This window comes from Anser anser (genome assembly GCF_964211835.1).
Source record: "Anser anser genome assembly, chromosome: 18".
Taxonomy (NCBI): Eukaryota; Metazoa; Chordata; class Aves; order Anseriformes; family Anatidae; genus Anser; species Anser anser.
In genome coordinates, this window is record NC_139739.1 from 4,975,091 (window position 1) to 4,989,636 (window position 14,546).

At 42.9% G+C, this 14,546-nt stretch overlaps 1 protein-coding gene across 5 annotated transcripts in view; it reads left to right on the plus strand.

The window, feature by feature from the left end:
- The first annotated feature begins 2,357 nt into the window (after window positions 1-2,357).
- The window catches only part of TMEM132C (transmembrane protein 132C), a 205,531-nt gene continuing 193,342 nt past the window's right edge, over window positions 2,358-14,546 (plus strand). For 3 of the 5 annotated variants that reach the window (XR_014573649.1, XM_083804465.1, XM_083804466.1), the window contains exon 1: window positions 2,602-3,730. Coding sequence is in view for 3 of the 5 variants with exons in the window: in XM_083804465.1 (XP_083660591.1) it covers window positions 3,634-3,730 (97 nt within the window). In the remaining 2 variants the exon portion in view is untranslated. Of the gene's footprint in view, window positions 2,555-2,596; window positions 3,731-14,546 lie in introns of those variants that run through there. The other 2 variants (XM_083804468.1, XM_083804467.1) reach the window with 2 other exon arrangements.

Genomic DNA, 14,546 nt, shown 5'->3' on the forward strand with positions numbered 1-14,546 from the left:
TTAATTTTTAAAGAATTCTAGAATACAGATGTAGCTATGTGCCCATGTACTTTATAAAACTTTTTAGATCATTATCTCGTTATACACATAAAGACATTATGGAGTAAAGTAGGTGCCTTGCTTAAATTCACATGAATAGACAAAGCCATATGTATAATATAGTGCCAAGGATAATGACATGTAGCTAGCTAAAACAGCAAACAAGCTTAACAGGCCTTCAAGTAGTAGATGTAGTTAGTGCTAAATGATTACATCCATAACCACTCACATATATCAAGGACAACCTATGTTTTTTGGCTAAATTACTGAGTATTTGTCAAAAATTAGTTTTCATTAGAGACTGATTAAAACCAAGATCACAGGCTGTAATGTCTATTATACTCACTTAAGTCATGAGTGTTAAACTGCTGGCAACTTCACAACCCCAACACCTGCTTTCTGAAGTTCTGTCAGATTATTGCTTCTGACAAACTTTTGCTTGCAGTGCAGTCTTAGGGCTGGCTGATGGGTTTGTGATTTTATTTTGTTATTGGAAGTCTACATAGCACAAAAGATGGCCCTTTTTTTATCTTGAAATGAACACGTTTTCTCATGAAGAAAAAAAAGTGAAAAATCTTGTACTTCAACTATTTTCCTTTTTATGATGAATGTTACACATCTCTGTGCTCGGTATGAGACAAACTTATAGCTTTTTTATTGTCCAACAAAATAGCAAATGGGATAGCTGTAAGTACCTATTCTAATGTTCAGTTACCTACACAATATGTTACTCCTCAAAGTGCATGATCATGTGTTTGCCTGAGAAATGTTGGTGAGATACATTTACCATACAGAACTGCCGCATACGCAGCAGGTGCACCTTCAAAATACAAATTGTACAAAATATCTCAATTTCTGCACACGGGTTTAGAGTTCCCCTATCAATTGCTATCTGCACATGGCAATATGTGCTTTGATTTGATGCATTCTTTTTTCTGCTTTCATTTTTCAGTTTGCATCAGTGAATTGACAAGTGACTTCAACATTGTGGCTGACAAAATCTAAAGAGGGGTTGGTGAGAGACCTTGATGTAGGTAGCATTTTCAGCTTGAAGGACACTTGAAAAATTTAGGAGTCTGCCTGACCCTAAGAAAGAAGTCAGCTTTGGCCAAGTCACATTCTGTTTGTTCCTGAGAATGTTCTATATTTCCTTATGCTTACTGAAGGGAACATACTAGCCTAAAAAATTAGGCATAGCTTCTATTGACAATTTTGGCTCCAAAATATTGCATCTACAATGGCAAGAAATCAAATTTCAATGGAATAATGACAGCTGTAGCAAAATCTATTATATTTAGACATCTCTATACTTCTACTTCTTACCCATGAAAGTCGCTGCCAATGGGTTCTACATAGAATTTCCAAAATTTTCTTCAGAACATTTTAGGCAAATAATGTTATATACACTCCAGCTTGGTTATGATAAATAGCACATAATACTACATGTCAATATTTCCAAATAATCTCATATTCCCTCTAGTTTACATTATGTTGAAATTTTCTTTGCAATTTAAAGAAAACAAAGTTGGTAGTTTATGAATGATGATTGCATTGTTTTTTGGTCCCTTGGTAAAAGTTGCCTTGGAAAGGCTTTTGTCTTGACTGTATCTGCTTTCTGTTATAAATCAGATGAATTGTGTATACACATTATGTACAAATTCAAGTGTAGACAGGATATAAATGCTTGTTAGCTGCTGTGTTTTACTGTTGACTGCGGGATTCTTACATTTAAAACCTCTAACAAGTATCTGTAGTGTCTACAGAATTTACAATCAAGCAGAAAAGGCTATAGCTGTTACATGTTTGAATTATTTTTTCACTGAGAAATGTTTCTTTACATTCCTGTGAAAAAATTATCTTAGGATTGCATCCATATGATATACTTTTTTTTTTTTAAATGTATTTCAACTAGCTGCTATTAGCTTGATTTTTTTTTTCTATTTGAATCAGCTGTTTTTATGACAATAAAATCATGTAAACCATAACAGTCCCAAGCATGCTCCTTCATCATCACTTCCTCATCAGAAGTCCCTATTTTAAAGTAGTTTTTCTTGACTTGGCTTATCAAATTGGGAACAATGTCTTGTGTAAACAATAGGCTTTATAGAATTAGCATAGATATGCTTTATTCACTTTATTTAGAAAAATATCTAATGATAAACTTTGACACCTGTTTTGCTACCTGACAACAGATGGAGAGAACTTCACTAATTTTAGCTTATTAACCAGTCATAGTTGACTGGCTGTGACTCTTCACCTGAAGAATGAGGGCTTAATTTCTCAGGCAAAAGCAGAGGGTAGGGTTGTAGAGGGTAGGTTGTTCCCTGCTTTGGGGATTTCTGCACTCAATATTTTCTATTATGATTAAAATATCAGAAAAGATACCTGCTGGACTATCTGGATCAAGTTAAAAGATGGGAATAAAGATGAGGCGTGAGAATTATGTTTAGAAGATGAAACTACGCAGAAGGAAATGGAAGTGTGAGAGGTTGGGCTGGAGATGGGTGAAATCCAGGTGGGTTGAGCAGTTCTGAGGGACTAGTGGTGGACTGTAATGGCACAGCACGCAAACCAACGTGATCAAAATCTGTCATGCATCCCTCTTGCTCTTTCTGGAGGGATGTGTATGTGTGTAGTAAACTTTCCTGTTTTGGTAATGTTCTTTTATTTTCTATATATCTGGCACTATACCTGGACTTGAGAAGGGAGGACTGAAGATGTGAGGTCAGTGGTGGCCCATAGTTTCTGAGGGGGCTTCCTCTACTCCCCAGGGCCAGCCGGTCTGGGGGTGCCTTCATTCGGGTGCCCTGCCCCTCCAGTCTGCCCTTGGCCCCCCATCGGGCCGAGGTTCTCCTCTCCTGCCATGTCGGCTTGGCAAACCTCTTCTCCCCTCACGGTCCAGGCGCTGCGAGTGGCGGTCTCACCTCAGCAGCGCTTTCCCGCGGGCGCTCTCCGTGACAGGACCGTTACCGGTTCCCGCTCTCCCCCCTCAGCCTCCCGGTGCCGGGCGCTCGCCCCTCAGCCCGAGGCTTTCCTGACCCTCATGCCCCGCTCCCCGGTGGGGGGTGGGTCCCCCGGCTGTGGTGATGGTGGTGGTTGTGGTGACAGTGGTGGCGGCACCCCCGTCCCCGGGGGCGGGCTGCCCGGTGCACGCGTGGGTTCCCTGATTGGAGCTGGTCCTCCCTCAGCCCGCAGGTCACCGCCTCCGCTCCCCGCCGGGGCTGGGCTCCCCTCCTCTCAGGGAAAAGTGCGTCTGTGTGTGTGTGCGCGTCTGCTGCCGGCCCCCAGATAAAGGCACGGGAAGCGGAGCTGCAGCGAAGGGCGCCCGTGTTTAGCGGCGAGCAGCCGGGGGGCGACCCAGCCCCTCCGCTCGGAAAGTTTTCCTTGGCGGGGCCGGGGGTCCCGGCAGTCGCTGCCCCCCCCCCTCCCGCTCTGGGGCAGGGCTTCGAGGGGCCGGCATGGGCAGGAGCCCCCCGCGGTGCTGAGCGGGGTCTCGGTGTGTGCCTGCGGCGATGGCGAGCCGGGGGAGCTAGCGGGGCGACGGCGGCCGAGCCTCCCGGAGCCGCTCCCGGGACGTGTCCCCGTCTCGGCGGCATGGCGGGGGCTACCCGCGGCGCCGTGCCCCGCCGGGCGGCTCTCAGCCCGCTGCGGGCGGCCCGCAGCCTGCTCCTGGCGGCCCTGCTCCGCGGAGGTAAGCGGGGGGGCCGCGGGGCGGTCGCGTTCGCGCTCGGGCTGAGCTGGGTGAAGCCCCTCAGGCTGGCCGCTCGCTTTTCGCGGCGTGTGGGCTCAGTTCCTCCTTTCTCCTCGTTATTTCCTTTATCTCCTCTCCACGCCTTTATTTTCCCTTTTAAAATCCTCTCTCTTTCTCCTCTGTCTTACAGTTTCGCCCCCCCTCTCTCCCATCCCCGTGTTTATGTGCATGGCAGAGAACCTTGCGAGCTTGCATCTGGCTGAAATGGGAAACGGGGAAAGTTTCCTTCCTCCCCGCCTCGGCGGTGGTGGTGTGTACCGACACATCTCGGAGATCCCCCTGGAGCAAAGGGCCCTTCTGCGTGGGAGGGGGGTGGGGGGCCCGGGCCCAGCGTGGGACAGGACGGGCAGCGGGGAAAGCTCCGAGGCACCAGGGGAGCAGTGGCAGTGTTAAGATCGTGGAATAGCATCCTTTAAATGAAGCGGGAGTTGTACAGGGATAGCTTTAAAGTACGGGTAGAAGCCCTATTACCTGGGCTGGGCAAGGTGGCCGTTATCTGGGTTACAGGGCCAGCTGTGGTCGCAGGAGGTCGTTTGGGTGGTCTGCTGCTGCCTCTGGTCACTGGGCTTCTGGGCCAGAGTCGCCTGGACAAAGGCAAGTCCGCTCTAAAGCGACTCGGGGATGCAAATTGGGTGGGATCCAAACAGGTTTCTATGCAGAATTATAGGTGACTGCCGTGTCTCCATGTCTGGTGATCGTGCTCAGACCACGTTAGTTGTGGACATCTGAACACAGCACCTACCCCTTGCCTTTTGGGGAGATGGAAACTTGTCAAGGTCTTTGCAATTCCAGCTGTTGTGGTCATCCCTGGGCAATAAATATATATATATTTTGCTCTTATTCCCATTGTTGTTAGTGGTGCTGATTGACTAACATAAGGAGATTACTAATAGGACTCTTCACTGTTCAGTTTGGTCCAGCCCTGCTGACTTCTTTCTCAGGGTGGTTGCATGGAGAGGCAGCCAGGATGTGTACAGAAGTATCTCAAGTGAAACAAAGGTAGAATTGGTGGTAAATCTTTTCCCACCCAAGAAAAACAGAGAAAAAACAGAGTACTTGGTACTGTGGTAAGCTCTTGGTAGGGAAAGCAGAGTACTTGGCAGAAAACTGCATGGCCTCTTAATGCCAGTCATTTTAATATAGTACATTAAAACTAATGGACATCCAAGTGACTCAATGTGCTGTGAAAGTGCTGATGTGAAGAATCTGAAATATGGGGTTTTGTTTGGGTTGCTGCAGTCTGGAGGTGAGAATCCTATTAGCCACATGCTCACCTTCAGAGTCTGCAGGAGACTAAGACTTGTAAGGAGGGTTTGGCATTTTTTTCTAGGGCAATATTTCTCTTCTGCCGTGCAGCTTTTACAGTCACAAATGCATCTTCTCCAATAAGCATTTGCATTAGACTTAATAGAGTTAGGCACTGATATATGGACACTTTCTGTCTGAAAATATTTTTACGAGAGAAATATGTAGGTGCTGCTTCTTAAGGGTGGGAAAAAGTGCTACAGTGAGAGGTTATAAACAACCCAGCCTCGTTAAGCTGTTTCTCTCTGCTGGAACCTGGGTCAACGTTGACTCAGCCGTGCTGTAAAGAAGTCAGCAGTGGTGCCACAGCCAGCTGCTACCAGCAGCAGCTGCTAGGAGTTGCTGGGCTGCGCTCTTTGGGAATAAAAGAGAAAATATTACTTTCCTTCAGGGAAGAAAAGCAGGGCTTCTGAGCAGAGAATTTGCCTCTCAGCATTGCTAGGCACAGTACGGTTTAGAAAAGAGCCGGTTAATTAAACTTATTAAATAAGGTGTTTGTATGGTTTCCTTGTGAGGCCTTAACAAGCGTTTCATTTGCACCCCCCTTGTGTATTTGCACTCCTTTGGTTGGCGTGTTAGGATAGTGATTGTTCTTGAGAGCCAAAGTCCAACTAAATGAAAGTCAGTTTATAGCTCACAAGTGAAAACGTTTGTAAATGTGCTGAGAAACTTACTATTATAGACAAGTTGTCTTTTGCTATTTAAAGAGCTATATTTACTTCTCTGAACTCATTAGCATCTCCTATCAGGCCTGAATTTCTAAGAAAATTCTCCTGAAATGTTGCCTTAGGCCTCAGTGTGCCATTATGCTGTGGTTATTATCAGGCTAATAATGTTAATTCATTCAATCTCAAGAAAGAAGCTTGGCATTTAATTTAAGCCATGCCTCTAGTCAAACCAGGATGTATAAAAAGTCAGCGTGCAAAAGTGTTCTCGCATTTAGGTACACGTGCATGCTTTACATACTGATTATTGGATGCCTGTTCTCTAGGTGGAGAGTGCGTGTGAAATCATATTTACACAAGTAAATCCCAAGTGTATATATATTCCTTTCAGGAAATGACCTCTTTTCAGCAAAGTGCTAATGCATGTGCTTAAGCCTCTTTATAGCCAATAGGAGGTATTCACGAGCTTGAAGTTAGATATTTTTAATTGTTTTCTTGAATTGGACCATAAGTGTAAAGGCAAGTGTACAGCTCTATTTCATTCTATAATGCATAGACAACCGGGAATTCTGTGCCGTATTATCTGTGAACTAAAACAGAACAGTAGAAACCAGAAATACAGAATTCTAAGTCCTGAAAATGAGTTTGGGGATGTAGAGCTAGAGGATTGATTCATTTGTGTGAGAAGTACGTGCATGCAAGAGAGTATTGAACGTGAGCAGATGTTACATCTGCATAGAGTTACAGGAATTTTAGGTGCTCAAATAGCCTTTGTACAAAAATGCAGGCACAGTTGTGCATCCAGAGGTTGGTGTAGCACCTGGTTTGGCTCTGCTATTGCTTATACCAAAATCATGTAATGAGATCTTGTTTTAGTTAGTGATGTGGGAACTGATTGAAGCTCTTTATTGTGAATTTTATTTTCTTCCAATTTTAAATTGTTCAAGCAGTTAGGTGGCTTTTTTGTACGTTATTTTGGAAGATCAATAGCATGACATACCTCGGTGTTATGGAACGCTTCCTAGATTTTCTTTCTCAATTTCATCATGTTAGCAGTAGCTAAGAACACAGCAGGGACTTGCATTAAGTTAAATTATAACTGCACAGGGTTTAAGTGACTAATCTAAGATATAACACTGTCAAAATGTAGACAGTGCTATTAATATTCTGACTTCTCATATTTAATAGCAGATCTTAAGGTTTATTAGACACTGCACTTAGTGAAATATGCAACAGTTGTATTATAAATGTCTGTTCAAGCATGTGTCTAATTGCATGACCACGTGATATAAATGTCATACCAGTAATCATTTCTCTAATGCATAATATGTGGCTGGCTCCTGAATTGTGGAGCTAAGTATCTGTGCCAGCTGTGGAACTTTCACTTGTATGAAATCAAATAATGAGCAGCACAGCATTAAGTTTTCGTAAATTGCTAAATATTAGTAAGCAATGGTAAGCTATGTTCGCTGAGATTATCGAGAGTTGGGGTTTAGTTCTGCATTTTTGAACTCTACTGATGACGCAGTGGTTCAGCACCACTGAAAAGTTGTCTTGTAATGAATAGCGAGAAGCTCTATAAATAATGGTAAACTTGTTAGAAGTGTTGGCATATGAACTTTCCTAGGCAGGGTTTTCAAGGTAATGCCCCTCTGCAGTAAATATCTCAGAGCTGTTGTTCGTAGCTGTGGTTAGGGTCATGTCTCTTCAAGGCAGTTAGTCTGGAGACAAGTAAAGGAAAGTTTGAAATCTTCAGTGTGTGACCACACCACAGAAGAGGTGTCAGATTTGTTGCCCTGTTCTAATTTTCAAGTTTTTGGTAAACTCTTAGATTTGATCATACGCTGCATGCCAGTTTGTGCTGCCACACTGAGAGTTTTGGCAGTAGTTCGTGTCTGACAGGTGGTACTTAGATGTGTCCTAGCTGCTGTGAGAGAGACAAAAAAGCCTGGCATGATAAAAGAGGTAAAGTAATATAGTAACAAGTTGAGAGAGCTTCAAAGGAGTGTGTAAAGACAGCTATAGAAAATCATCTAATATGGATACTAAAAAGCTAAACTGAGGATGTAAGACAGAAAGCAAACACACTGTGGGTGAATGACAAAAATAACTCACCCATCAGTTTGAAGGAGACGTTTAGTGTGTACGGGGTGGATTTGATGCCAAAGAGGAGAGTGGATTTAGTGAAAGGAAAGCTGTTTAGCAGGAATCAGATGCTGCCTCCGCTGTCAGGAATACCGCTGCCTTGCTGTCTGAACATTGATCAGTCATTTCCTTCTTACTTTCCTGGGCTCTTGTTCACTGTGCTCGTCTCGTTGTTGGTTTGTTAGTTTTTGATCCTGGTTTGGCCACTTTATCCAGGGAGATGTTTTTAGTTTTTAATATCTAAATGCTACAGTGATACAAATACAGAAAATAATCTGTGATGCTATAAGATGCTAACTGTAGGTGTTTGACTGAAATTTGGGTGCTCTGTCCTTCATAGTGATATGCAATAACTTACTGGCCAGAAAACTTGCCGTTGTCTAGGTCAAACTCTTGTCCTGACTTGCTCTTGCAGGCCTGAGTCCTTTATATTTTATTCAGCCTTCCTTGCAGACTCAGTACCCTAGCAAAACAGTTTCACAGTGTTCAGCTCTTCAAGCAGTTGTACTGTTTTGTGTTCTGTGGACTGGCTCAGGCTCTAGTGACAGATGTGACCCCTTTGAAACAGGGACGGACAAATGGTGCATTGAAAGTTCATAGCTTCTGCAGTCTCCTCACTTAGAGGTATCTGGTAAAAGCCTGCGGATGCTTCTAGCTCGGGAAATAATTTTACTCCAGTAAAGCCTGTATCTATTTTAGTTAGTAAATGGAAATACTCTCTCTTTATCTATTTGTTCACATTTTTGGGGTCAATACACAGCCTCAGGTCACCGTTTTTCTTTTCGGTTCTATCTAGTGAAATGACCCAGCAAGTTTACTCTTCTATTTTCTTTGCTGTTCTAAAACATATTAATCTATTGAGCTTGTATTCCATAAACAAAGTGTCATCCCCATCACTAAAATTACAGGCATATTTGCACCACCGGTCAATTAGCTGAATTTTTCTTTAGGGAAGTACATTTGGACTAAGTGGTTCTTTGCCACTACACTTCAGAAATGTGCTAATGTCTTACTATTGCATCACTGACATCTTGGGTCAGTAACTTCGTGTGCAGAGACAACCTCTTCTGGCACTTCTTTTGCTTGAATAACACAGATCATACTAATCATAGTTCCACTATCGTTATCAAAAGTGTTCTTTTACGACTGCAGCTTCAGCAGCTTGACAGATGTAAATGGCTAGATGAGTCTCCTTAATTGAACGCTGCTTTTATTATGTACTGCAGTAAGAATTAATCTGATTTTACCATCCAGTGGTGCTACAAGTGTCATGCCTAAGGTCAAGCACCTTTTTTGTTGTTTCCTCTCATACAGCATTTTCAGCTGTCTTCTACAAACTTTATTGAAGATGAGATTTTGTAGAAAGACACTAATATTTTGCAATGGTGTCATTTTTATCATAAACTTAGCAGAGTGCTATTCTATTCATTAATTTCTGTTGCTACCAGCATTTGGGTGTTCACTGCTTTTTGTTGTATAGTTTAAGATTGGGAAATGCAAACTTGCTGCGAGGGAAGACAGAATTGTTAAGTGAATTAGCCTTTTCAATAATTTGAGGCAAACTAAGTCACAATATAATGATGAGGGATTTGACATTTGTGTGAAAACTTTGAACTTAAATACGAATAAAATCTAGGGGAGAGCTTCTCTTTTTTGGAAAGTCACTTTAAAAGAAGCTTATGCTTTTGAATAGAAGAAATCCTTAATGGTCTCCTGAGCACATGTAAAAGTCAGCTTCTCTGTGCATGAAGAGGAAGTCTTAAGTAAATAAAAGGTAAGCTGATATCCCCTGATATTGATGCAACAGAGGGGTTGGTCCACTAGATTCTGCTCTTTAACTGCAACATAGAATCACAGATGTTGAAATGTATCTACAACGATACATCCGATGCTGTATTGCTTAGGTAATTGCTTTATTTCTTCGCTTGATTAAAAAAAAAATCAGCTGAACTGTTCTTTCTTCAAAAATATTTTAAAAACTGATAAAATTACAAAACAAAATGGGGAGAAAGGGGTAAAAAGCTTCCTTTTTTTACTTTGTGAAAGTTTCCTTTAAAAATTATCAAAGCAAAATTTAGATGCAAACACAGTTTTTTTTAAGTATTCAAATATGAATTGACAATAGCATAGATACTATATAGAGCACATCATTAGTATTTTTCTATAATATTTGTTTTCATATTGCAGAAATGAATCACCTTGATATGACTACTGTGAAAGGATTTGTCATTCAAATGTCTTCTGAAAAGCATTTTACCTTCACATAATGATTTAACCTTTTTCTTCCCATTGAGAATGAAAACAAACTTCAAAATGTTACAGTTCCTGTCCTTGTGAAATTCCATTTTCCAACCAGTTGTATTGCCTGAGGGTACAGTTCCTCACCAGCTTGAGCCAATGTAAATTGGTGCTGCCAGGTTTCTGCCCTTGCCCAAACTGAACAACCCTCTTTTTGTGCCAGCACTGGCAAGCATTCCTCTCTAAGCTGCTTCAGGGAGATAAAGCACATACAATATTTTTTTCATAAAGGGCAAGTTTGTATCACCGTGGGATCAACTGACTGCTTGTATAAGCAATAGCAGGAAAAAAAAAAAAGATAGGCCTAAGTTGGGGAGAAATGGCTTAAGTGATTACAGTACTGCAGCCTAACACTTACAGCAGTATGGCTTTAATTTGTTCATGTGACAACACAGTAAGAGAAGAGATTATGGGAATTGCTTACATTATATATCCAATGCAGGATATTAAACGCTGAGAGGTTAGAGAGTGAACACTTGGTGAACCATGCAGCTTTGATTTTTTTTGTATTGGGTGTTTTTTCTCTTGTTGATCCTATATAAATAAGTGATGTTTACATTAATATAGTGCCATTTCTACACGCAGGTAGAATGTGCTTTTGATGACTAAATTGTTTTGTTGAATTAAAGACAAAATAAAAACCAAAACCCGCCATCAACAACTGTTTTTTTTGTCTATTATTACTATCAGGACTAGTCGCACTGCTTGTTATTAAAACTGCCATTAAGAGTTTGGTTTTAATTTAAGTTTTCCAGTCATTAACTGTTTCAGCTGAAATATTCCATGCCAAGCATCTGCTTCAGACTGAGTAAATTTTCTTTCCAAAACTTGAGCCAAGAGTTCAATGGTTTACAAAACAGAGCTATGTAGAGGGAGAGGAGGGATAGTGTGGATTTTCCTTTGTTTAAAAATAGTTGCTGACCTCTTCTATGAGAAGTGCTTGTACTCCTATGAAACTCCCCAGGAAAGGGGTCTTGTGAGATCACTGAAAGAAGTCTGAGGTTGGTTTGATGGGATGTCAAGTCAGAAACACTTGAAGGAATGAATTTGCTCACAACAAGGAAAAACTTGTTGCATCGTTACAGTTAAATGCTATGAAAATTGCCTTGCACTAGGCCTATAACATGATAGGGATGAGCTCTACTTGCCTTGCAGTTACAAATCTGCACTGCAGAAGTCTGACCTGGGCAAAGTGTAAGGTATGGGTAGGGTTGCTGTCCATCCTTGTGTTCACAATGCTCTGTCCCCCTTCCTAGCTGCAGGGCGGACTTACTGGAAGATGAAATTGCTTCATAGGAATAAAGGAAGAACAAAAGCAAGAGTTTAAGGTGGGAAGCAAGGTGAGCAGGAGGAGAATGACGCAGGAAAGTGTGGTCTGAAAACTAGCAAGGGCAAGAATCAATTTGGGGACAGATGGGAGAGAGTCAGGTATTTGGGTGAGGAAGAAGACTGGAAGCAGAGGGAAGGGTCTGATTGTGGAAGGTGGTGTGCAGGAGGAGGTTAGGATAGGGGCCTGCAAAAAGGCAGAAACATTCAGAACAAGATGAAGGTTGTGTAAGGAAACGTCTCAGGACTGGGATGGGAATGACAGAATGAGCAGAAATGTATCAGGGAGCTAGACAGGGAGCATGGGCAGGGTTAGGTCACTTTCTGATGGAAAGAAGGACTCAGGCTTGAGCAGAATGGGTATAAAAGTGCACAGCTGCTAGCATGTTTTTGTCAGATCCTGGGATGTGGAATGAGTTCCTGTAGTAAAGGACTGTGAAGTGATGTGGTGTATATGAAGAGGAAACCATTAGACAAATAGGGAGCAGGCCTGCTACCATGTCGCCCTGCCCCAAGGCCTGTTGTAATCAGGCAGAAACTTCCTGTTGCCATCAGTGGGTATGGAGTTGGGCCCAGCTGTTTTCTGTTTTAATTCACAACTTTAATTCTTGTGGTCTGCAACTGAATTACTTGTACAATCACTGTACAATGCAGTGGGACCTGTGCTGGGACAATGAAGCCTGACCGATGGCCAGTATTTACTGGGCTGTTAAAGCATGCTTGGTACATGCACTCATCTTCAGCATTTTCTCAGTTGGTGAGAGAAAACAATTACGGCAGAGAACACAATTATGCCTTAGCCATCTTTAATCTTTTAAACCTGACTTAAAAAAAAAAAATCAGTTCTTAAAAAAATTATTTTTAATTTCACATCTCAGTAGAAAGATCCAGAATATTTGTTTGTACTCTGTAGAATCAAATGACTTATTACTCTGCTGGCATGAAATAAAGAGTAGCAAATACAATAAATAACTGCTGTGGAGAAGGTAATATAATATTGACATCTCAGTGCCTCTTAATTTTCACTGATGAGAACATCAGGGAAAAGGGAGATTGAATTTGGCTGCCCCTTAGGGAGGGTGGACACCTGCATGTGAATAGCATGAGTATGAAAACTGAGGAGGGCTTCTGTTTTGTATGAAACTTATGTAAAATTTTGTAGAAGAACAATTTGTATTACAATTCTGTCAAATATATTAGTAAATTTAGGTTGTCAATACTTGCACTTCTGCCTTTTCAAGGATGAGTTTATTATTTTTTTTTCAAATCTGCTTTGCTCTTCTGGTGGGTACTCTGATACTTGATCTTGTTTCACTGCTCCTGCTGTCCAATAACGGACTGATCAGACAGAAGATGATTTTCTTTGTGTACAGCTGTAATTTGTGATTTGAGTTATGCAGAGTATGGGTAACGTGACTAGAAAGGACTCCACATTTTCTGTGCTATAAAATGCTTGCTTAGTGAATTTCTACATGAGGCAGTCTGGCTGTGAATATTCAAAGGGAGCTGCACGTGCCTAACAGAAGGGTAAAGCTTGTGCCCCTTGTAAAAGCTGATGTGACATTACATGAGTTGGTGATTGTTCTTGGTGAGTCTCTGTTGTTTGTCCTGGTGTATCTTTATTGTATATATTTGAATCTCACTCTCATGACAAAGCTTACGATTTAAAAAGTGTTTTATTTAGCAAGGTAACTCTAATTTTCCTCTTTTACGTGTTCAAAAAGGAATGTCTTTTGTGAGAAATATTATTCACAGATTCACAGATTCACAGATTTTTCTAGGTTGGAAGAGACCTCAAGATCATCGAGTCCAACCTCCGACCTAACACTAAGTACTCCACTAAACCATATCCCCAAGCTCTACATCTAAACGTCTTTTAAAGACCTCCAGGGATGGTGACTCCACCACCTCCCTGGGCAGCCCGTTCCAATGCTTAATAACCCTTTCGGTAAAGAAGTACTTCCTAACATCCAACCTAAAACTCCCCTGTCGCAACTTTAGCCCATTCCCCCTCGTCCTGTCACCAGGCACGTGGGAGAATAGACCAACCCCCACCTCTCTACAGCCTCCTTTCAGGTAACTGTAGAGAGCGATGAGGTCGCCCCTGAGCCTCCTCTTCTCCAGGCTGAACAAGCCCAGCTCCCTCAGCCGCTCCTCGTAAGACTTGTTCTCCAGACCCCTCACCAGCTTGGTCGCCCTTCTCTGGACTCGCTCGAGCACGTCCATGTCCTTCCTGTAGCGAGGGGCCCAAAACTGAACACAGTACTCGAGGTGCGGCCTCACCAGAGCCGAGTACAGGGGCACAATCACTTCCCTCGACCTGCTGGCCACACTGCTTCTTATACAGGCCAGGATGCCGTTGGCCTTCTTGGCCACCTGGGCACACTGCTGGCTCATATTCAGCCGACTATCCACCAATACTCCCAGGTCCTTCTCGGCCAGGCAGCTTTCCAGCCACTCATCTCCCAGCCTGTAGCTCTGCTTGGGGTTGTTGCAGCCCAGGTGCAGGACCCGGCACTTGGCCTTGTTGAACTTCATGCAGTTGACCTCAGCCCATCGCTCCAGCCTATGCAGATCCTCCTGCAGAGCCTTCCTGCCCTCGAGCAGATCGACACACGCACTTAGCTTGGTGTCGTCTGCAAACTTACTGAGGGTGCACTGGACGCCCTCATCCAGATCATCAATAAAGATATTAAAGAGGACCGGCCCCAGTACCGAGCCCTGGGGGACTCCACTAGTGACCGGCCTCCAGCCAGATTTGACTCCATTCACCACAACTCTCTGGGCCCGGCCATCCAGCCAGTTTCTAACCCAGCGAAGCGTACGCCAGTCCAAGCCCCGAGCAGCCAGTTTCTTGAGGAGAATGTTGTGGGGAACGGTGTCAAAAGCCTTACTGAGGTCAAGGTAGACCACGTCCACAGCCTTTCCCTCATCCACCAAGCGCGTCACTTGGTCATAGAAGGACTGCTTTAAATGACTTTATGCCTCTCTTGTTCCTAATCATCCCAATAATAATG